The sequence below is a fragment of the Protopterus annectens genome, chromosome 16.part0, assembly GCF_019279795.1.
Source record: "Protopterus annectens isolate FY-2018-M chromosome 16.part0, PAN1.0, whole genome shotgun sequence".
Lineage (NCBI taxonomy): Eukaryota > Metazoa > Chordata > Ceratodontiformes > Protopteridae > Protopterus > Protopterus annectens.
This window is the reverse complement of record NC_056750.1, coordinates 47,520,648-47,544,250: the sequence shown is the minus strand read 5'-3', so window position 1 is coordinate 47,544,250 and position 23,603 is coordinate 47,520,648. Positions and strand designations below refer to the sequence as shown.

Genomic DNA, 23,603 nt, shown 5'->3' with positions numbered 1-23,603 from the left:
CCACCTGGCCAATGCCCTACTCCCACCACATGCTCAAGCACAGACATTGCACAGAGCAGTGACAATGTCTTACCCCACTGTCTATCCATGACATCAGAAAGATGATGTATGGCATCACAAATGCTGTGGAGGTTGTCATGCATGGCAGGGAGCACTGCATTCATGACCCTGAGCATCTGTCTGGTGTTGCAGTCAGCACACGCCTGTGCCTCCATGAAGGACCATAACATGCATCTGGTGACACCTACCATGGCACTTGTGACAGGGGCTTGATGGGCAGCAGTCCTCTGTCGAGAACCCCTGTCCATCTGCCTGTGTGTGACCTCGTCTGCTGTCTGCCTGTGGCTGGTTTCTACACTCGCACTTGCCATACTCAACACACTAGCCTGTTCCATGCCACCACTCTTAACTCATCCATTATCCATGGCTGCTGGGGACCGGGTATGTGTGGGCATACCGACTGTGTGTGGGGACATGGTGGGTGAAACTGGGATACCAAACAATGGCCCGGATTCAGGCACCAACAACCCCACCTGTGCCTCACTATGACCACCATCATCATGGGTGTCTGCTAAGACACTGACATCAGGTTGTGAGGGGGAAGGTCACCAACCCCTGTGTTCACCTGTGAGGGGAAAACAACATATGCAAATTAATACCCTGCAGTATTATGTGTGCTGATACACACACACACACACACACACACACACACACACACACACACACACACACACACACACACACAGTCATGGTACAGTCTGGCACAGCTGTGACACCTATTGGCCCTTCCGGGCAGACATTATGGTAGTTCTGCCTGCCACAATCCATCTCTTTCACTGCTACTGTAAGACCCACAACAAAGGGTGACAAATCCTACTGTGTAATGGTCTTAGTAGCAGAACAGTAATTGTGGCCAAGACTAAGGTTATTGGAGTGAGCTATACAGTATCACCAAGTGCATATGCATGTACTATAAGAGCTGTCCTACTGTTATACAGACCACACACAATGACAAGGTGTAATGATATGTGATGATAACTGATGAAGGGGCAAGCCTATACACTATCACTGCAGTACCTACACAGTTCAGACTCACAGGGATTCATTTCAGACAACATTGCAGGACAGTCTGCAATGCATACAGGAAACATGTAAAGTATTAGGTGCATAGCCTCATAAGATGATACCAGGCTATTGGCCCTGATGCCCCATAAGCCTGTCCCAGACATTCACCCATGTCCCTTCCAAGCCAGCACCTGTCTCTCCTGTCCAGCTGGTACACCCACAGGATCCCAGGGGTGTCCCATTCATTTCCTATGCAGTTGCCCAGCTACTTCTTCAAGAAGGCTACACATGTACTCTGCTAGACATGGGGAGGGAGTGTATTTTACAGACAGTGGCTTGTGTGGGACACTACACTATCCCACCAAGTACTATACATGTCACAGACCAGGTGACAGCCTTGCGTGCATGATGTGTGAGTGGGGTTTGTCTTACAGATATGCAAAAACACCATCAATGCTGGTTTGGAAATGGCCTTGTATGCCAGACACAGGTCACTTATGATCAGTCTGTATAAGACTGAGTACAGGGACAGGGCTTTCAGCCTACCTGTAATGGATAGGTGTTACAGACCCTGGATTTGCCTGGTCAGGAACCTTTGTGGTCTCTGCAACTGCTGCATTTGTTTGGCAAGGTACATGCCAAAGGAGCCATTGTACTTGGTAATGCATCTGATAAGGGTGGAGTACAGGGATGTTGTGGCTACCTGGCTCTTGGATGACATACCCTTATTTGGGAGGTGGGCCATGTAGACAGCCTTTCGTACAATGGTGCCCACTTGGTGGGAAACTGTAAGGTTGCTACCAACCTTGGTGTACAAGTTGCCTCACACCTGATTGCATCCTCAGTACATTATTACTATCATAATTAGTGTGGATGACATCTGCCACAGCAGGGAGAATGATAACTCCCCTAGCATTCAATTTGTGGAAATGCTTCTTGCACCAGTCATTAATTGGGTGAGAGCCTATTGGGGGATGCTCACATCAGTAGGGGAATGTAGGACAGTGGCCATCTTGCCATCATCTGTACACCTGGTCAGCCACAGACCACTGCTTTTGTCCTGTACCTCGTATATATATATCTCAAACAGTAGAGACCCCCAGATCGATACTTGGGGTACACTGCTTTGAAAGACTCTAGTACTAGAGGTGAGTTCCACTACTTTGACCAAGTGGGTGCTATCATTGGGCCAGTTAGCTACTCATCTGGTAACATACAGGTTGATGCCTAGCTATGTACGCGTATGTATCCTGGCCACCTGGAGATTACTGTGATGGAATTGGGCTAGGTGAAGGTAGGCATTGTTCACCATCTTCACCTCATCCTCGTGTTTGTTGACCACTTCAGAGAGGTCGACCAGGTTTAACAGGCATAATCTCCCTTTGATAATACCATGCTGTGTGAGCTCAAGCAATTTGATGTTACCAGTGTCTCTGTTCATAATGTCCTTGATATTGCCTTCCATGCCCTTACAGAGCAGGCTAGTTAGGCTGATGTGCATATGATTGGCTGGGTTGGTGGATTACTCTGCCTTTGTGTATAGGGATGACAGTGGCTGTCCTCTGTGCAGACGGAATGACACCGATGCTCAGGCGTTGGTTGACTACAGTGCAGAATGGATCTGAGAGCCCATGCCTGTGTTCATGTAGGATGCAGCCAGGGATGGTATCAGGCCTATGGAGACTTCTGAGTGTTGCCTTTGAGAGGGTATTATGGACCTGCTTCCTGATGATGATAAGATAGGGGACAGGTGCTGTGCATGCACATGTGTACTGATGGGGTGGCAGGGGGGTGATATTTACACTTCACCTGTCTCCAGCCAGTTGCCTATATTGATGCCATATGTGTATGTGGTGTTATTGACCATCACTACAGAGCAGATTTGTGTGTTGCCTCTGGGATTGCAGACACATGTGTGGGAGGCCTAGTGATTGGCCTTGGTGGATGCATCCAATTTACACTCAAAGATAGCCTTAGGGTAATTCACCTGTGACCATATTTGCTTGTGCAGGCCTAGGTGACATTACTTCCAATAAGGCACCTGTTCCTTCTTGGCCCTGTCCAGAAATTATTTCCACCTGTTATGGTACTGGTTTATTGCTGCTGTCCACCATGGATGTTTATCCTATCTTGAGGGAGATGATGTCCTGTCAGATACTGCTGAGTCCATACAGCTATGTAGGTGCCCACATAGTATTGTGGTGTGGGTCTGGACACTACTGCTGGTTCCAACTGATGGGGCATTGGCTGTAAAGCTACTTCTACATCCTCTGAGGAGATTTATAGTAATTTCTGTAAAGTTAATTTTGTCTGACCCTGACAAGGGGGGGCAAGGGGGATGGTGCCCTGAACAGTGATGGCTATGTGGTCAGATCTTACCAAGGAGGATGACACTGTAGGAGTGCTACAGTGGCTATCCATGTTGGTTCGGATCAGGTACGGGATATTTCCACCTGTCGTAGGAGTGTTGACCGGCTGATCCACTGCATTGCCATTCAAAGCCGAGGAGTCTCTGTGCATTCATGTCCAGGTGGCATAGGCCATGCACACTATGGCTGGGTAGTTGAAGTCACCCAAGAGCAGGGTAGACGATTGAATCCTGACAGATTCCAGCAAGTCCCAGTAGGTGTGGTGGGTGTCTATAGTCATGGTTGGAGGCCTGTAGCTAGCTATGATTTGAGTAGTTGTTTTGTCAACTGTTAACAGCACTCGGGATGTCTCCCATGCATCATACTGTTTGGCCAGCCTGGAGGTGTGTACGTGTATGATAATGTTCAACACTCCACCTCTTGTGGCTTTGCAGCCCTCCATTTAGGGTCTAAATGTATGATGGGGTGAGTAACCTTAGTGTGCTCTCCACAGCTACAAAGCAGGTGTCAGTGACTGCACAAATGTCGGCATCCTACAGGACAAGGGATGCTTGCATTGACATGGGTTTCATGCTAAGACACCTAGCTCATGTTAGAGCAAGACATATGCATAAAGGCACATATCACTGGTGGGCAAAGACCAGAAAATAGTGTCACTTTATGAATCTAGCTGAAACACACTTAGTTGCCAGCAAAGACGGTGTTGCATTCATAGGTCTATTCCGCAGGATATAACATCTGACAATCAAATGTATACTATTATGTTATGACTTGAGTCTTTAATGGGTTACCAGTAATGTGCCGGACAATACACAACTGTATAAGGCATTGACTACAAAAATGAGGCAGACGTGGACAGTCTGCAAAACTCTGGACAGTTGTCAGGTATGGGCTCAGTATATCACATACAGTTCAACACACACTTCTGCACCTGTTGTGTACTATGCACATACCCTGTATAAGTCTCTTACATTTGTAAGACAAGCATATGTATCATATTAGCATTCACAGGTGACATATGAATATTTACAACATTCCAGGTATCTGGCCTAGCAGTGTCACACTCAGTATTGGACAACAGACACTCCAGTAGTAGTCATACATGAGCTGACCTTTGCTGGGGTGACTCAGGGGCCAGAGATGTGACTCATGTCAATGCAGACAGGGCAAGCAGAAATGGCCATAGGTGCCAGACAGCAGCATGTGAGTCCAGTTCGACCTAGTGTTTAATGTCCTATTTAACATTATCGCATCTCCCCTTCTGCATTCCATTACAAGCTTACATGATTGACATACTTGTTATAATGCTGAAGGGTTTCCTCAGAATAATGCAAATGGTTAGATTTGTGTAGTCTCAGTCTGTCTTTGTGTAGATGGGTTCAGAACTGTGTTGCATAGGCAGCAGCTTGCCTTTTGTAGGTAATGCTCATGAGCAGGTGATGGCCTGTGCACCAATTAGTGTCTCCAACTTGCTACTTGCATCCAGAGCAGCTGTGTTGTCTTACCATTAGCCAATGCCATAGCAACACAATGCTATAATTAAGTCCTTCATGTGGGCCTTGACCCTTTTCCTTGCCTATGTGGTGGACATTATGGAGGTGTGAGGGCTACAGCTTCACATACACTAGGTGGAAATACCTCTCAGGACAAGACATGTGAAGACATCCCCACATCATGGGGGACAAAGCTTCAGAAATGGGTACAGATTGTAAGTATTGCTGTTATACACATAGAGGATTGCTAGATTAACAGGGTTTGACTGGACATGCATTTTCTGTGTGACTTCATGTCTGACAGTGATATTTCTCTGACATACCTCTCAACTGTCCAGATGTCCACAGACTGGCCAGAGGTTTGCCTTTTATGTTTAGTCTGTTCCTCAGACAACTTCTGTTTTTGTGAAATCAGTAGGATAATGTGAGGATTGTAGTCAGTAAATATTGACATCCATTAATGTTTCAGACATCATATCCTTCAGGGATGTTATGTTACAACAAAGTCTGTGACACTAGCAACTGTTTCAGTTTGTAACACCATTATGTGAGATATGTCCCCATTTCTGGCCCCCTGTCCCCCAAGTATGTCATGCTTTGTCCAGATGTCTTGCAGTAGGAGGTTCAGAGGTGTGGTATATCATTATTTAATGACTGCACTCCTGGTATCATCCCAGTGACTTAGCAGACTCGTGGAAGTGATATGCATCAGTCGCCATAAATATGGTCCCACACCCTGGACAATTTGTGAAAATCTGTATAGTTGAGAGTTATGTATATCTGGCCTTTGTTAACAGACTGCCAAAATTGTGTAGCAGTATTGTGTGTAAATGTTCGGCTGAGTAGGGAGAGTAGCAGATGTGAGTGTCATAGATCCTTTTCTATCTGACTGTGCATGCTGCTACAGTTGCTGGTGGTCTATCAGTTGTATATGTTTGTAGGGGTAGACTGAGAAATGTCCTGTAACACCTCAGGATTCCCAGTAGACTGTGAGTTGAGCCAGTATATGTCGGTGTAGTGTGTGACTGGCAATCATGATATGTTTGTTCAAACAGTTGTTCTACTCTAGGGTTCATTTGGGGTACTGGTATGTTGCTTTGACTGTGGTGCAAATGGTTGTGTGTGGACATTTTTGCACCAATATCTGATTTTCCCTACAGTTCCATCCCTGTAGTGCATGATATATTTGGAAATACATGGGTAATTCAGAGCTAATTTGGGGTAGTGTTGAGTTGGTCTTACTGTGGTTCAGAAGGTCCTGAGTGAAATGGCTGACAGCACTCACTGTTTTTTCTCTTCTGTTACATGACTGAAGTCACACCTCTAGACACTGTCCAGATGCTTGGCTCATATGTTTGGTCTGTTGCCCATAACAGTTGTGGGTTTCTGACAAATCACTGGGATGATGTGAGCATTGACATCAGCAAATAATGACATTCATTTGTGTTTCAGACCTGGAATCTATCAGGAATTATATGCTAAATCAAACCATATTACTCTAGCAGACTTCTACCTGTATAATAGCCATATTTCAAAAATGTCACTATTGTTTGCCCTTTATCCCTCACTTTGTCAGTCATTTTGATATATATATATATATATATATATATATATATGCGTGTGTGTGTGTGTGTGTGTGTGTGTATGTATACATACTACAGATATATATTTTCTCTTATGTTTAATGACTGTAGTGCATGATATGTTTGTAAAAACATTATAAATTCCTACAGCTCAAATGATGTAGAGGTATATTGCTGTAATTGCAGTGCACAGGGTCCTGGGTTCAAGACTAGAAGTGATGACTTTTTTCATTCATGTTAAATGACCGGAATACATGATATGTTTGTAAAAGCATTATAAATTCCCACAACTCAGATGGTGTAGTGGTATGTTGCTGTGATTGTAGTCCACAGCATCCTGGGTTTGAGACTTGTCAGCACTGATTATTTTATTGCTGGGCAGAACAAGGGCTGATGGAGGCAGAGTGATTAAAGCACTTTTAAGCAGTTGTAAGCGGGTTTGCCCAGTTTTGCATGGAGCTAAGCAATGCTAACAGATGGTTAAGCCGTCTTAGCTTCACTTAGCACCGCTTACTCCCACTAACACCCATGCTAATTTTAATTAAAGGAAAAAAAAAAGGTGATAGGAAAGTGGTGAAATGGGGCAAGCAGGGGGTAAAACATTAGGAAAACCAGATAAGGTTGTACAGGATGGGTGTAGAAAAGGACCATAGCTTTACATTTCTTCTGCAGCAACAGCTGTGAATAATGTGTAGAATTTGGAATTTACAAGCTCACACCCCACAGAGAGGGGTGTTAGTGACAGACATTTGTAGAATAATTTGTGGGAAGATTGATTAATTTCACTGTACATGGGGACGAAATGTAGAGCTATGTATGGGGCAATGATTTTTTTGTGGGACAGATGCCTTTTTTCCTAAGGTAAGAGTGGGATGTTGGGGAAGGGCTGTAGGTATGTTTAGGGAGGTAGGTTTGGCAGGATAAGTAGCATTTGCAGAAAGACAAGGCACACAAGACAGCAGACGGAGATGGTACATGACACATGAGTGGGGTAAACACCTTGGACTGGGAGGGTGGTTGGGAATCAGAGGCCCATGAGCCCCCAAATGGATATATTGGGACTGAGGTCTCCACTCATGGGCGGTCACCACTGCACCTTCAAGGCCCCAAAAGTGGCTGTGCTAGGGGCTGGGCAACAGGGGCACCCTGCTCCTCGAGGTGCATCAGGCGGCACTCCATCTGGCGCAGCTGCCCACTCAACTCGGAGCAGATGACACTGTGCAACATACCCTGGAACATTCTGTGGGTGACGGGCTCCTCTCTGCGCCTGCACCTGGGGGGGAATGGGCCCTGTCCCCTGAGGTGGTGCTACCTGAAGGTGGTGCAGGACCAGTGGAGGAGGATGTTCCAGGTTGGGTCCCAGACATGCTAGTGCCTATTGCCATGGTCAGATGGGGTGGGACAGGCAGATCCACCGGGAACTGTCTTCTCAAATGTGCTATGGTGTTGTGGTTGTCCCAGATATTTTGGTAAGTCATGAACAACACATTGCAAAATTAGTTATAACAGCATACATAGGTGTTCCCTTAACCCAAACCAACAGATTTGAAACAGTTAGATAGCAAATAGAACACATGCATAAATGGAACAACAGTAAGCATTTTAACAGCATGCAAGTTACACTGACAGCAACAGGCCACCAATAATGGTATTTGAACAAGGTATGTTAATATGCAACCAATGAAATATATGAGCAATAATGGAACACATGTCCCAACAATAGGTTTTGAGAACAACATACCTGTAGTATATGAATAATAATTATTGATGCAGATGATGGGTGGGGAGATAGAGTAAAAAGTCCATTAACAACTGTATCGGCTTCTATTTTTCACAACAGTACTGCTCAGTACTCTACAGGCCTGCCCTAACTTTACATCTACCTATGCCCCACAGCTTCTGTGGCACATACATAACTGTCAGACTTGTCAACCTGTAATGGTATGCGGCAGACTGGGTGAACTGTAGCTACTTTACTGAAGTGGGCTTTTACATGTCAGGGTTACATACTTGAGAAAGAAGGGATACCCTGCAATGATGTGTGTGAATCTGCTACTAGAATAGTTCACCTGGATTCCTATCTATGTCCAAGGTGATTGGCAGCAGTGACCGCTAGCCATGACAGCATGACACTTGAGAGACATGTATCTGGAAGAGGGTGTGGTGTATGTACCTATCATGCTGTCATTTGCAGGCATGGGGTTAGACAGTGAGACATTTGTACACAGTGTATTGTTATACCCTTCAAACAGCTACTACAAACATTACTTTACCTGTAAGACCTGTGGAAAAAATATTGGTTACCACTATCTGACTGTTTCTACAAATATTCCAGATTTCTTGAGTGTATATATGCGCATAGCTCAGTACCACTTCCTGGATTCAAACCATGTTTGGGTGTGCTAAAATTAACTGCAAGGCTGTTTTTCATTACACTGGGCTACTGGGGAACTGCTGTCTTTTGTTTGACTGTTTTTTGCCTAATACTCTGTGGGTTAGACAGTCTGACCTTGTAATCCCTTGAGATTCATACATGACAGGTAGTTACTGCACTGTGTAGTAATCCTTTGAAATTATATGATCTGGAAAACAAAGGTTAACACAAGGCACTGCAGCAGGGGACACACTATGATACATTTGACATTAGTATTCTGGGTTCAGATCTTAGTGCATAACATATGTCATAGTTCGTGTATATCTTGATTTGCAGCTCCACAAGCTACTGTTTTGTATACTAGGTGATTCTCAGAACAACCTCTGTTAATTCATTCTGTCAAAGCCATATTTTCTGTGCAGAACCTGTGCACATTCTATTTCTACAACATACCAGAATAAACACAACAGTTGGTGGTTTAGGTTTTTATTATAGTTATATGACACAGTTCTCTACTACTGCATATGCTGTAGATGACTATTAGTCTGGCAAACTTTTTTTTTAATCATTAGACACAGAACACAGTAAACAATGTACTCCTTCTTATTTATTTCACTATATACTTAAAGGTAGATCTGTACTCACTAGCCTGTCGGCAAATCCTTGTCAGTCTGTTGGCATGGGTCTCAGTGTTCATAGACCTCTCTTCTGCAGCTGTAGGGTGAGAAACAAACATTATGCATACCTGTTTATCACATACTCAGGCTAGAATTTGGTACAGCTATATCTTGGATACTTACAAACTGCTGGAGCATGCCAGTCCCAAGCATCTTGGATCCACTGAGCCAAGAGCTCCCCAACCTTCCTACACTTTAGGTCAGCATAATGATGCTATACCTGCTCACCAGTTCAGGGGATTCCAGTGGCACTGGTGAGGTAGTGTGCTAGATGGTCCCAGGTCTCTGCTTTGTACTGAGAGCCCTGGTACTGACCCTGCAGCAGTCTGTCACCATGGTGTTCTACAAGGAGTCCAGCCATGACCGTGCACTCCAGTATGCCCCAGCGCTGCACCCAAAAGCATGCTCCCTCTCCAATGCCAGACATGTTCCTGCAAAGATCAAACTAAACAGGTTATGGCTGTATTTTCACCTGCATGGCTTAAATAAGGCCATATTCCCACACTTTGCTGTCATTGGACCATTTTTAAAATGCTGAGCACAGCTTAGCAATGCGCAAAACCACTAAGCTGGGTTGAACAGTGCTTAAAGTGATAATTGCTGAGCATTGCTTAACAGTGCGCAAATCCATTTAGCTGAGCTGACTGTTGCTTATCATTCACATTTCAGCGATGCTTACACCGACTAAGCATAGCTGAGCACTTCTTACTTTTCATTTTAAAAAAATATCAGGATAATGACTTAATTAATCATTACTAACATATTAGTAAGTGTATATAATTTACTTTACATGACATCCCTCTATGTGCTTTCTTTACATTACCATGGGGTTTGACTATACTGTATGGGACACTTGTGTATACATAGGTGATTTCACATGTTCTATGCACTCACACTTACATTTTAGACCACCTACACTACCCTTGTTGACAAATATCAATTACTACATAATTTAGAATTAAAATAATAATTTTAACACTGCTTTCCATGTAAAAATAAAGTGCCCATCTTGGTACTTGAACCATGAAGGCCTGCATGCAAAGCTGGGACTCCAACCACTACGTTATCTCGGCATGATAATTTTAGCTGTATATTTTTATTTATCTCCTATGGGATGTTTAAACAATGCTGAGCAGAAGGCCATAACGCACACACCCACTCAGTTATGCTTAAACATACTTGAAAATGGAAAATAAAATGAATAAACCCACTTTATTTACATGCATCTGTACTCCTTGTCAGCCACAGTAAGAGAAATTGTAAAAGGACACATAGAGACAGATTTTAATTATTGTTCTTACAAACTTAGGAAGTGTGACTGGTTTTCTAGCAAATCATTGGCAAATCACTCGAGGTGTAAGTCAGAACATACTGACAGACATTTGGGTTTCAGTCTTCATACCCTTCAAGAAGTCCTTGCTTCTGCAAACCTTTTATTCTATCAGCTTTCTGGGTTTGTAAGTGCAATATTTAAAATGTGTCCCTATTTCTGTGCCTTTGTTCCCCCCATTATTTATAGTTTTATACAGCGTGCTTGCTCTCGGAGGTTGAGAGGTATGTGAGGCAGGCATCTGGGGCATTCTGTGAGTTGAGGGCTGTGGCTGTATGGCACTTTTACTAAGGCAGACATTTGGGTTTCAGTCTTCATACCCTTCAGGAAGTCTGTGCTACTGCTAACCTTTTATTCTATTAGCTTTCCGGGTTTGTAAGTGCAATATTTAAAAAGTGTGCCTATTTCTGTGCCTTTGCCCCCCCCCCCCAGTATTTATGGCTTTGTACAACATTCTTGCTCTAGGAGGTTGAGAGGTATGTGAGGCAGGAATCTGGGCATTCTGGGGAAACCTGTACAGTTGAGAGCTATGGCCGTACAGTACTTTTACAATGCAAGGGGTGCGTGACAGAACCTGTCACACCCCCTGTGTTGCTTTCTTGCTCCCCTATGTATTTCAGTGTCTGTAGACACTGAAATACTGATTTATTTCATTTCAGTGTCTGCAGACGCTGAAACACTTTTACGGCACTTTCTGAGTGCAGGGGTGGGTGTTAGATGTGTGTGCACTCCTGAGATTCTTGGAAGTACAGAAAGAAGGTGTGGAGATGCACTCAGGTAAATGCAGCCACCAAGCAGGCTAGATAGGCTTTCCTTCTATTGATCAGTCAATCAGTTAGCTGTTTTGCATTATCTTTCATCATTAAGCTATGACGACAGGTGGTAACTGCCCTGCAGTATGGTTATGCCTGAATGCTTGAACCAATACACTGATAAAATGTTAAACCTGAAAAGATGAAAAAACGCCACTGCTGTATTTTTTAATAAAAGTCGAGTTACTTTTTAACAGTGATACAAGTGAAAAATGAGCCCCTCTTGAGCTCTCAGAAATCAGTCTGAGATACTATTGCCAATAAAATGCATACGTGTAAAAGAGAAAATCACAACTCTTCACAGTGCAGGATATAGCAGGTCAATAAATATTTCTCTGGTGGCTGGAAAAGACTGTAATGAAATTAGAAAATAATGACCATTTTTAAAAAATGCAAAGGAAAATAAAATGTGTTATCTTATACCACTGTATATTTATTTTATTTACCACATTTTGTTTACAAAATTGGCAAAAATATTTATCAAGATGTTGTGAAAGGAACTTCCTCTTATTGCAAAAGTATAGACTAATCAGGTTACTGTAATTCAACTCTTTCTACGATGAGTGAGACATTAAGGACTGTAATGCACTAGGAAACTTTCTGTTTTATGCATTTTGGACACTCTGAGGTACTATGCCATAAGCACTGTAGTCATATATCCCAAAACCTCAAATAATAAGAATATTATACCTCAGCAAAAATCAGACCACTTGTCCATTTCATGCATACCTACAATAAACAGTCGACCTGAGCAAAAAACACTTGATCTACTACAGCAACAAGAACAATGTTTTAATGATAGGTGACTCTACTGTCAGATACACTGACTCATCACTCAGAAGGCTGGGCAAGAGAGGCTTACAGTGAGCTGTGCTTCATGCTCCAGGATTTCTGACATTACCAAAAGGACCCTAACTCATTATAAATAGGACTACAACATGGTAGTGGTGCATGCCAGAGTGAACAAAATGAGGCAAAACCCTGAGGGACAAAATGCGGACAAAACACTGGTCCTGAATGGAGTATTGACATCACCTCAAATTATACCTAGATAAAAAAAAGATAATTGATTTCAAGAATTGGTTAAATAGCTAGTGTCACTCCATGGAGATCCAGTATATGTCAGCATGGGACAAGATGCTTAACAGTCCAGCTTGCTTCATTAAGGATGGCCTGCACCTCTCGTTCCAAGCCTTCTGCATACTGGCTAAAGCCCTTGCAGTCCCCCTTGTACCTTTTTTAGGACAAGTCTACCTGATCAACATTCCACTGTAAATAACATATCAACTACCTTACATTGAGGTGGCTCTGCTCACTGCCAGAAGTCTAAACAATAAACCACCTGATCCTGGAAAGCATTCATGTCTGGTTAGTCACTGAGACTTGATTTAAATATAAAGAGAACACTCCCGCTGTACAAGAATTTTGTGCTATTCATGTCTTCCGACATCATAGCATCTGTGGTGGAGTCTCCATATTTATCAAGGACCATATTAACCCCAGGCAGATCCCACAAACTGAGCTCACTGAGCTACAGATCTTGATAGAGAGAATTTGTTACCCTTTGTCCTCCGATGACCAGATTCCTCAGTATTCAAAATGATCTCTCTATTAAGAAAAACTCAATTATTTGAGGTGACTGATTACCTTTCAATAAACTGGGACATGTATACCTCCAATATAGGATATGCCCAAAAATCCTTAAACTTGGAAAACAAAAATTCCCCTTGAGAAGTTTGTAAACAAACATACAAGAGGACACAACATTCTTAGCCTGATTATACTTACACTTCTCATCTGGTATCTGACCACAAACTTGTGACTTGTGACCTTTTCCTTTGAATTTCCTAAAGCCCCTAGCCTACAGCAAACCCCCATGAATTTAAGAACTAAAAATATGGCAACCTCAACAGTCTCTGTGATGAAATATCAACATTTACTTTTGATTGCATCAACCCTTCACCTTGACGGTGTCAAGTTTCGATAATGAACTCTACACCCATTTAGAAAAGCGCATAATGCAAGCAGTCCCTACCGGAACCAGGGAACCAAGTATCATTCCAAAGTAAAAAAAAAACACCCTGGCCATCCACTACCATAAAAAAACTCTACAATGAACAAATAATCCCTTAAGTTGTCTAGCAAATCCAAAATCCATCTTCCCAATGAAAATAGCAAAAAGCATTGCAAACAAATGAAAAACATTATCAGGTCCACAAAAGAAGCTTTTGAACTTAGGCTAGATTTGAAACTATAAATAATTATAAACCCTGATTTAACTATATTCTAAAGCATTGCATTTCTATAAACTTACTCATGACACCTGCTATTTAGATCCACTAGACACTATCAATGTCTTCACAAACTAATATAGCACCATCTTACAAAGACATATATCTGGAGCATTTCTCCCTGGGTGTCCGCTGAAAATTGGCTTTGTTCCAAGTTGGATTTTCCCAGTTAACAAATGTTAACTAAAAATAAAAATAATAAAATCTTCACCCTTGAGACTTCTATGCAAAGTTCTGAATTAACTAACTCCCTTATTCTCCAGATTATCTCTAAAGATCATCTACTGAAAATGTTAACCAAGACATAACATTCTTCCTCCTTGGGACCTGACAATATACATTGTTGCCTAAATCAGTCATGCAAGGCATGGAATGTATTATAACTGGCCTTATAATCTATGACATTAAGAACATTATTTTATTACACCCCCAACTGTTTGGCTTTGTGAACGTTACATCCTATCTATTGAATCTGGTAAACTTTTTAAAAAGGGTTATGGTGAAGGTAGACATATCTGGACCTGGTTAAGGCCTTTTACAACATTCCTCATGCTGCCATCATGAAGAAGCAAAGTGCTTTAAAAATTGACCCATATGTGGTAAGACGAATAGCAAACTGGCTGAAAGGCAGAACCATCATACTGCAGGTTGCAGGTGCCTCATCAGGAAGTATAGAAGTGGCTAGTGGTGTCCCTCAGGGCTTGGTGCTGAGTACCCTCCTTTTTGTCCTTTAGTTCTCAGATCTCCAAAAAAAGAAATACGATCTCTAGCTGTCAAAGTTTGCAGATGACTGCAAACTGGGGGTTGTTAAGTCAACCTCTGACACACAAACTATCCAGAATGAGCTCTCCCTAGTAAACCAGCAGTGTAAAATAGACCCAAATAAAATGCTAAAAAGTATAGCAGCATCACTTTCGGTAGACACACCCCTTATATTGTATAGACAACACATCACTGCATAATGAAAATATTGTCAGAGACCTAGAAAGTGAAGCTGATTATTTCCTCTCTTTTGATCATCATGTGACAGCAATTGTCAGGAAATCCACAGCTAATTGCCAAAGGAATAGCTTTAAGGTAAAAATAGGTAATTACTTCTTCATAGTCTGCATTGATCAGACCACTTAGTGCAATGCCCACTTTGAGATGTATCTCACTAAATGTATCAAACAATTAGAAAGAACCTAATGGTTCCTAACCAAAGAAATTATAGGCCTAAAGTCCCTGAGTTATCAAAAGAGGCTGGAAGCTCTAGTTATAGACTTTTAGGTTCATAGGTTCATACTAGGCTATCTGCCCTAGGGCATTTATAAGCTTAGCCAGAGTGTGTTTGGCTTTCGCCACCCATTTTAAATTAATTTTGCTATGCCCTTTTTCGAGGTTAGTATACTGTGCCTCTGTCTAACAGTGACACAGAAGTGATACCTGGGGTAAACCTATGATCTCCCATCCACTCATCAAGATTCCTCTTGAAGAGAGTCAATGAGGGACTCTGCCTAACCTGGACTGGGTATTTATTCCAGAGTGAAGGGAGCCTCTGGGTTATGAATCTGTCCCTCCAGCATGTCCTATTTATTTCAGTGCTGAGGTTCAAGTCTCTCGAGCATGTAGCTCGATGGGATTTGGATTTTCTGAGGTGCAGCATGTCCAATAATTCCGGGTTGGACATGGCTTTATACGTCAGGCACAGATTGCCTGTGAGAAGACGGTATGCCACTGAGTAGAGCTGGAGTTTCTTTAACTGGGCAGCATATGGCATCTGTTTGAGCCCTTTGAACCTCTTGGTGTGGTACTTTTGGGGTCTTTCCAGTTGCTGCAGGTGTCTGGTAAGGTACATCCCAAAAGGGGCATTGTACTCAATTATGGGCCTGATGAGAGATGAGTAAAGAGGCACGATGACCTCCCCTGATCTAGATGTGAATCCCTTCATGATTAGGTGGGCTATATAAAATGTTTTTCTAACCACTTTGGCCACGTGGTTGTCAAATGAGAGATTGCTATCAACTTGGGTCCCCAGGTCCCTAATTACTTCTTCTGTACTTAATGGTTTACCACCTATGTGGTAATTTGTGGGCACTTTGTTTTTGCCAAAGGGGATGACTATACACTTTTTGGCATTTAGCTTGAGGCTATGGCTCTGGCACCAGTTGCCTGTTTCTATGTGGCCCTTTTGGAGGATGCTTGTGTCGGCTGGAGAGTCGATTATGGTGCCCAGTTTGCAGTCATCTGCAAACTTGGTCAGCCACAGTCCTTCCATGTTGGCCTGTACCTCCGAGAAATATATACTGAACAAGAGAGGTCCCAGGACTGAGCCTTGTGGGACGCCACTTGTAACTGGTTTGGAGTCTGACATGGCTCCAGCAATTCTAACCATGTGGGTTCGGTCCTTGAGCCAGTTTACAACCCATCTAGTGACATAGGGGTTTATATTTAAGCTGGTGAGCTTATCTATAATGCCCAATTTAAGCTGGTGAGCTTATCTATAATGCCCAAGTGGGGTATTGTATCGAATAGCCTTGGTGACTGTTTCAAAGAAATCAACCAGGTTTAAGAGGCAGGATCTGCCCTTAACAAAACCTAACTGGGTAGGATCCAGTGTCTGTAGGTCCCCAATATCTTTATTTATGAGGTCCATGATGATCCTTTCCATAGCTTTGCAGACCAAGCTATTCAGGCTTATGGGGCGATAGTTTCCAGGATCCGTTGAGGCACCACCTTTGTGGAGAGGGACCACTATTGCTGTATGCCACTCTTTGGGTACATATCCTGTAATAAAGCTGAGATCGAACAGTAGTTTTATGTTTGGGTTTAGCTCTTCTTGGAGTTCATGTAGGATGCAGCCCGGGACACCGTCTGGTCCCATTGGTACTGTGTTTTTTGCTTTGGAGAGGGCAGCTCTTACCTGAGCATCTGAGATGTCAGGGGGGCAGCACTCTGCTGGGATAGATATTTGCCCTTTTGGTGGGGAGGGGGGGAGAAGTTTGCGCTGAACCTGTCAGCTAGGATGTTGGCAATGTCTGTGGGTTCGGTGTATTTTTTATCATTTTGGACTAATTCTGAGCATATCTGAGAATTCCCACCCAGGTTCCTAACATAACTAAAGAAAGCCTTGTGATTATCCTTAGTGTCCTGTGCAATTTTTCTCTCGAAGCTGGCCTTAGACGATTTTATGAGTGCCCGTAGCTTTTTGCTAATACTGATCAGAGATGCCTTCCCTTTTTGGGATTTTGCTCTATCATGTAGTAGCTTCCTCCTTCTATTGTATAGTTTGTTTATGGCTGGGGCCCACCAGACAGGATGTCTGCCTTTGGAGGATTGGGTCTTGGTTTTATTTGGGATTGCATGATCCATGCATTCCTGAAGGTGTTCATAGGATGCATTTATAAAGGATTCTGTGGTCTGGGCCATATTTTCCACAGGCCCGGGGGCTTTGAAGGATTCCACCTCGGTTTTGAGGAGTGTGAAATTTGCTTTAGAGAAGTTTTTCACTATGGTTTTCAGGGCAGGGGGTGGAGTCGGGATGTGAATATCCAGTGAGATTAGTTTATGGTCTGATCTTACCAGTGAGGAATACACTTCTGGTCTGGAGCATAGAGTCCCCATGTTGGTGATGATCAGGTCCAGTATGTTTTCCCCTCTTGTGGGAGTGGTAACAAGTTGTTCCATAGCATTTGAGTTTATAAATTCTAGGAACCTTTGGGCTAGGGTGTTGGAGCTAGAGTAATGCTCCCAGTCTATGTTTGGGTAGTCGAAGTCGCCCAATATAATGGTGTTTGGAGAGACCTTCATATTTTTCAGTGTTCTCAGGAAGGCCGAGTGCAGTTCCTGGGTTTGGCAGGGTAGTCTGTAGCAGGCTATAAACTGGAAGGCAGTTTTATCCACTGTTAGTTTCACATGGATAGTCTCTGATGCTTCGTGCTGTGCCACCAACCTGGAAGTGTGGGTATCTTTGACGAATATTGATACTCCCCCTCCTTTTGTGGTTCGGTCCATGTTTTGGGGCCGAAAAGCATGGTATGAGGTATAACCTGGTAGTGCTGGGGTGCTCTCGGGAGCCTTGAACCAGGTTTCTGTTACTGCACAGATATCAATGTTCTCCATGCTAAAGAGAGTTTTGAGTGCGTGTATCTTGAGGTTTAGACTTCTGGCATTGAGTAGCATTACTCTTAGTTCCTTATCCATTGTGATACCTATGGAGGTGGGTTTGTCTTTTGAGCCTTGCCTAAAAAAGGCACTATGGGGGTAGCAAGAGCCTTTGCCAATATCTGAAAGCCCAGGGGTGACAGGTGCAAGCCATCCCTAGTGAAGCATTGTGGCTTTTCGAGCATGTCATCCCAGGCTGACAGGCATTGGATCCCCTTTGAATGACACCAATACTTAATCCAATTGAAATTGATAATTTTGTCTTCATATTGTGGCATCATTCTTGGTGAGGGTAAGATGCTACTCAAGGTCAGGGTCATACCGGCCTGGGCTACATGCTCAGAGAGCTCCTCTATGTCTCTTTTCATGTAGCCCAGGGAGGTACATCTCAGGTCATTCACACCAGCATGGACAATGACTGAGTCATATTTGTACTTGCCTTGGAGTGACCTGAGTGCTTGTGTTATGTGGCGGATCCTAGCACCTGACAGGCAGCTCACCGTGACCTTCTCCTTGTTCAGCCTGGTGAGTGGGACGTCAGTGTGCCTGACGATAGAGTCACCTATTACAAGTGTATCAGGTGTGTTGTTTAGCCTTAAGGTCTGTGACTGTTCGGCACACTGGCTTTGTGAGCTATGTGTTGCACGTGTTTTGTTTTGGGGTAGCAGTTGCTTGGGTGTCTGCTTTGGAGGTCTCTGCTGCTTAGGCAGATTTTTATTTAGAGCCTCCGAGTATGTTTTTGTGTGTTTGTTTGGTTTGCTGTCATGGTAGGTCTATGTGAGACTGGAATTGTAGTGAGTGTGGTTTCCTTCTCCTCCTGACTGGTTTTGCCAGTACTGAGTTGAGAGAGCTTAGCCTCCAGTATGGCTATATGGTTGCATCTCTCACATGTGTTTGAATTTGTTGGGAGGAGGAGAGGGTTGTCTGTGTACATGAGGCAGTTGTAACATTGCCTCAAGATTCCCAGATTCACCAGCTGGACCGGAGAGGAGATTGACAACTGACCTTTGGACATACTAGAATAGTATTGGGAATTCCTTTATAATTGAAAAAAGTGCCAATGGGGAGCAAGGTACTCAAGGGGAGTTTGTGAGGATGTAGTGCTTTTAATTTTTTAGTGCTGACTTATGTAATTGCTTTAGTGAGCAAGTGCCAGGTAACTTAAATGCAATGTGTTACAGGTAACTTAAACTGTACTATGCAGAAAATGCCCAATAGCAACCAGAATACCTCTGCAAACACAGTAAAGGCAAACAAAAATCCAGAAAAAATGCTGAGGTTAGGCTCCAGTGTCCAAATCAAAGTAAAAAAGCAGTCTTCAGTCTTCAATAAAGGTAAAAAAGCAGACTTGAATCGAAGAATAAAAGTGTAAGAAGTCTTCTTTATTGTCACACATAACAATAAAGAAGACTTCTTACACTTTTATTCTTCGATTCAAGTCTGCTTTTTTACCTTTATTGAAGACTGAAGACTGCTTTTTTACTTTGATTTGGACACTGGAGCCTAACCTCAGCATTTTTTCTGGATTTTTGTTTGCCTTTACAGGTAACTTAAATGCAAAAATGACAAAAAGTAACTTTCTTTCAAGTGAAACAAGGAAATAAGTACAGTAAGCAATGCATATATCACTAGTGATCCAAGGAAGCACTGAAAAGCTGCATTTTAGGTGGAATTAGCATTTTAGGGAAATAACAAGCAAACAAACAAGCATACAAACAAAGCTAGATTCAGCAGGCCTGGATCTAGTCTATGCTACAGCAAACCAGGTGTACCAATTTCAGTAAGAAACAGTTCAAATATGCAGGCACTATAAGCTTTTAACCAGAAATTCCCAGCTCAGAAGGGCAGAGTTCAGCCTCTCCCTCCAGAAGAGTGCAGACCACAAACCCTTCTAATGTAAATTAACTGGCCTGAAGCCCAAGTGCTTAAACCAGAATTAATACACTTTTAGAATAACAGACACTGAGCCCTCAATCAGCAGTTCCCAGCTTAGAAGGATGTAAGCTACCTGTTCTGCCTCTACAGTGCAGACCACAAACCTTCTTAATGTAAAACAACTGGCCTGAAGCCCAAGTGCTTAAACCAGAATTAATACACTTTTAGAATAACAGACACTGAGCCCTCAATCAGCAGTTCCCAACTTAGAAGGATGTAACCTACCTGTCCTGCCACCACAGTGCAGGCCACAAACCTTCCTAATGTAAAACAACTGGTCTGAAGCCCAAGTGCTTAATCCAAAAGACTTAGAATGATAGCTACACTTTAATCAAGTTACTACCAAGCAGTAATAAATACAATTTAATACTTTAAAGAATGCCTGGATTAGTGCTCAAGTTATACAAACAAAGCTAGATTCAGCAGGCCTGGATCTAGTCTATGCTACAGCAAACAAGGTGTACCAATTTCAGTAAGAAGCAGTTCAAATATGCAGGCACTATAAGCCTTTAACCAGAAATTCCCAGCTCAGAAGGGCAGAGTCCAGCCTCTCCTCCCACAAGAGTGCAGACCACGAACCCTTTTAATGGGATAGCTCTGTATTGCTTACTCTTCCTTCGCCACAGAACTGTTATATTTCTGTAAGTCCAATGGCCCCACCAGTACTAGAACCCAGGGACCTATCTCTTGACCAACAGATAAATAAAACATGATGGAGGGGCATGTTTATGACCCATTGCCTCCCAAACCTCTGGAATAAACTTATCCTCCATGATAAGCAGTGTAATTCACTATCTTTAAACGTGACCTAGAAAAGTGGATGGGTTTTCACAAATTTACTCCATGTTTGAATGGTATGGCCCTTCTGGAAAAAGGAGGTGCAGCCTGAAGAAGGATACTGGCAAGGCATAAATGATCATAAGACTCAATGGCCTTAGAATATCTATGAATCTGTAAATCTATGAATCTATGTTTTTGTTCTTGAGAATTGAGTTGAAGTGTTTTAATACACACCCTGGAGATGCTTATTATGTTGTTAGGCTTCTGAAGCTACTATACATTTTTAAGCAGAACAGTTTCACTGCATATTTCATATACATGTAGAGAGCTATAGCAGATTTTTATAAAAAACAGAAATGCATGTTTGGCATTTTGTAAAACATATTAATGTCTACTTTTAATTTATTGACTTTTACATGAAAAAAATGTTGTGTACTTTCTCCACAGGTGTCTGCTATGGTAATGGGGTTTATTTTGCTGCAAATGCATCCTACTCAGCTCAGCCTAAATACTCCAAGTCTGACACCAGTGGACAGAGATATATGTACTTAGCCCGAGTACTGGCTGGAAGGTATACAGAAGGAAAGCAGGGAATGAAAATGCCACCTGCACGGTCAGAATCGAATCCAAATGACCGCTATGACAGCCTGGTGGACAAAATTTACCAGCCAGTTATGTATATTATTTTCCATGATGACCAGGCTTACCCAGAGTACCTCATAACTTTTCAGTGAATTGAGCAGTATCCTATAAATATGAAAACAAGTGTATTTCCTGTTGTGTCCTATGATACCTTTAACTCTCACATATGTATCTAGTATAATGACGTAGATTTATTATTGTGAACACAATAGTGTCATCTTACTTGTCCTCCATAATAAAACACTGCAGAAGTTTTAAATACAGTACAATAGCAGGAGAACCTGAGCAAAATGTGTAATCATGTGCAAAATGTTTGAAATGGATGCTTTAAGTGGCAAAGAAATAGTCATGATATAAAACCGAAAACCTTGTTCCTAGAATAAAAATGGCCACATCATGTTTCATTTCTGTTTGTTATTGAAGAAAAATAAGCAGGACTATTAGAAAGTGATACAGTGGAAGCAGGACTAGCATTTGGTCAACTTGTGCCCTAGGCAAAAAGTATCCATAGCGCCCACCAAAACAACCCTGTGCTACCATCCTGGTCTACTTACACCATTCAGATTACTGGAAAAGTGCCCCTGCTAGAGTGGTGGCCTAGTCAGCCACCTAGTTGGCCTATGCCTAAGGCTGGCTATGAGTGGAAGGACGAGGAAGACCGTGAAAGCTGGCTGCTTGCATTATACATGCTGAGAAGGACCATTTTACACTTTGGCATTATTAGTGGCCAAAACTGATACCATTAGAAGATTTAGAGGCATGCATGCAGTAAAAAAAGTGAAAACTGAAGTGAAATGATCAGTTTTGGTGATTTGTAGTATGTTACAAGTGACTTATTCCCCAAGTTGTAGTGTAAAATATGCTGGCAGAGCATGGTAATTTTGCTCTTTTAAGAACGTGGACTAGACTGTTAAAAGTTTAATCTCACTCTGCACATTATATTCCTTAGTCTTGCATCATCTGATAATCCTGTTTCTCTCCCATCCTCATTGACATTAGCCAAAAAAAGCTAGGAAGAAGACAGCTGACCTGCAGTGAACCATTATATGCCTTGTTATTCTGCCGACTGCTAGCCAGCAGATGTTGTGTAACCTTACTGTGTGGAAACCACTGGAATATTCCTATGTGCTTTTTGCTCCTCCTCAATTAGACTGCTGTGAGATCTTTGACAGGCATTGTACCTCTTTGAACCTCCTTAAGTACAGCCATGTACCTACCAAACACCAAAATAAACTGAACTAGTGAAAAAAGTAAAGGTGGCAATAGCGAGCAGACTAGAGCTGGAAACCTGGAACACAAATTCTGCAACTCCAGTAAAAAAACACGATATTGTTTATTGAAGATAAGCGCTTTCGGTAGAGAGCAATCTCCCCAACTTCATCAGATCACAGTTTTGGGCCCCAACCTGTAGATGCTAGATTCCTTGCACTGGAAATGTTTAAAAGTTAAATGGAAGTTATATAACTATTGGGGGTACATGTAGAAGCTAGATTCCTGACACTGGAAATGTTTAAAAGTTAAATGGAAGTTATATAACTATTGTGGGTACCAGTAGATGCTAGATTACTTGCACTGGAAATGTTTAAAAGTTAAATGGAAGTTATATAACTATTGGGTGCTAACCTGTAGATGCTAGATTCCTAGTACTGGAAATGTTTAAAAGTTAAATGGAAGTTATATAACTATTGGGCGCCAACCTGTAGATGCTAGATTACTTGCACTGGAAATGTTTAAAAGTTAAATGGAAGTTATATAAAAAGAAGTTATGTATTCACAATAACGTTCCACCTGAGTAGGTAACTTCATTTGTCTGAAACCTGTGGGTATTGGATCCGATTCGGATCCGAGCCGGAAGCTTTCCAAGCTTACAGATCCGAGCACCAAGCTCCTCCCCCTTACCCACAATACCCTGCTACCTCCTTCTAACCCTCAGATCGAGTTTGCCAGAGAAGGCAATAGACAGTTTCTATAACCTAGTAACCCTTATCACTTTGCAAGAGTGATGACTGAGCAAGATATATACAGGCTCGTAACTAGCAAACCATAGGTCCGGGGGAAGGAGGGAGGGTCGGTTGCAGAGAAATGAAGTTACCTACTCAGATGGAATGT

At 42.5% G+C, this 23,603-nt stretch overlaps 1 protein-coding gene across 1 annotated transcript in view; it reads left to right on the top strand.

The window, feature by feature from the left end:
* Positions 1 to 21,898, top strand: part of LOC122790767 (protein mono-ADP-ribosyltransferase PARP14-like) — a 1,159,206-nt gene extending 1,137,308 nt beyond the window's left edge. Inside the window, exon 17 of the mRNA XM_044058380.1 lies at positions 21,300 to 21,898. Within this exon, the coding sequence (XP_043914315.1) occupies positions 21,300 to 21,586 (287 nt within the window). The 3' untranslated portion in view covers positions 21,587 to 21,898. The remainder of the gene's footprint in view (positions 1 to 21,299) is intronic.
* Positions 21,899 to 23,603: the final 1,705 nt, after the last annotated feature.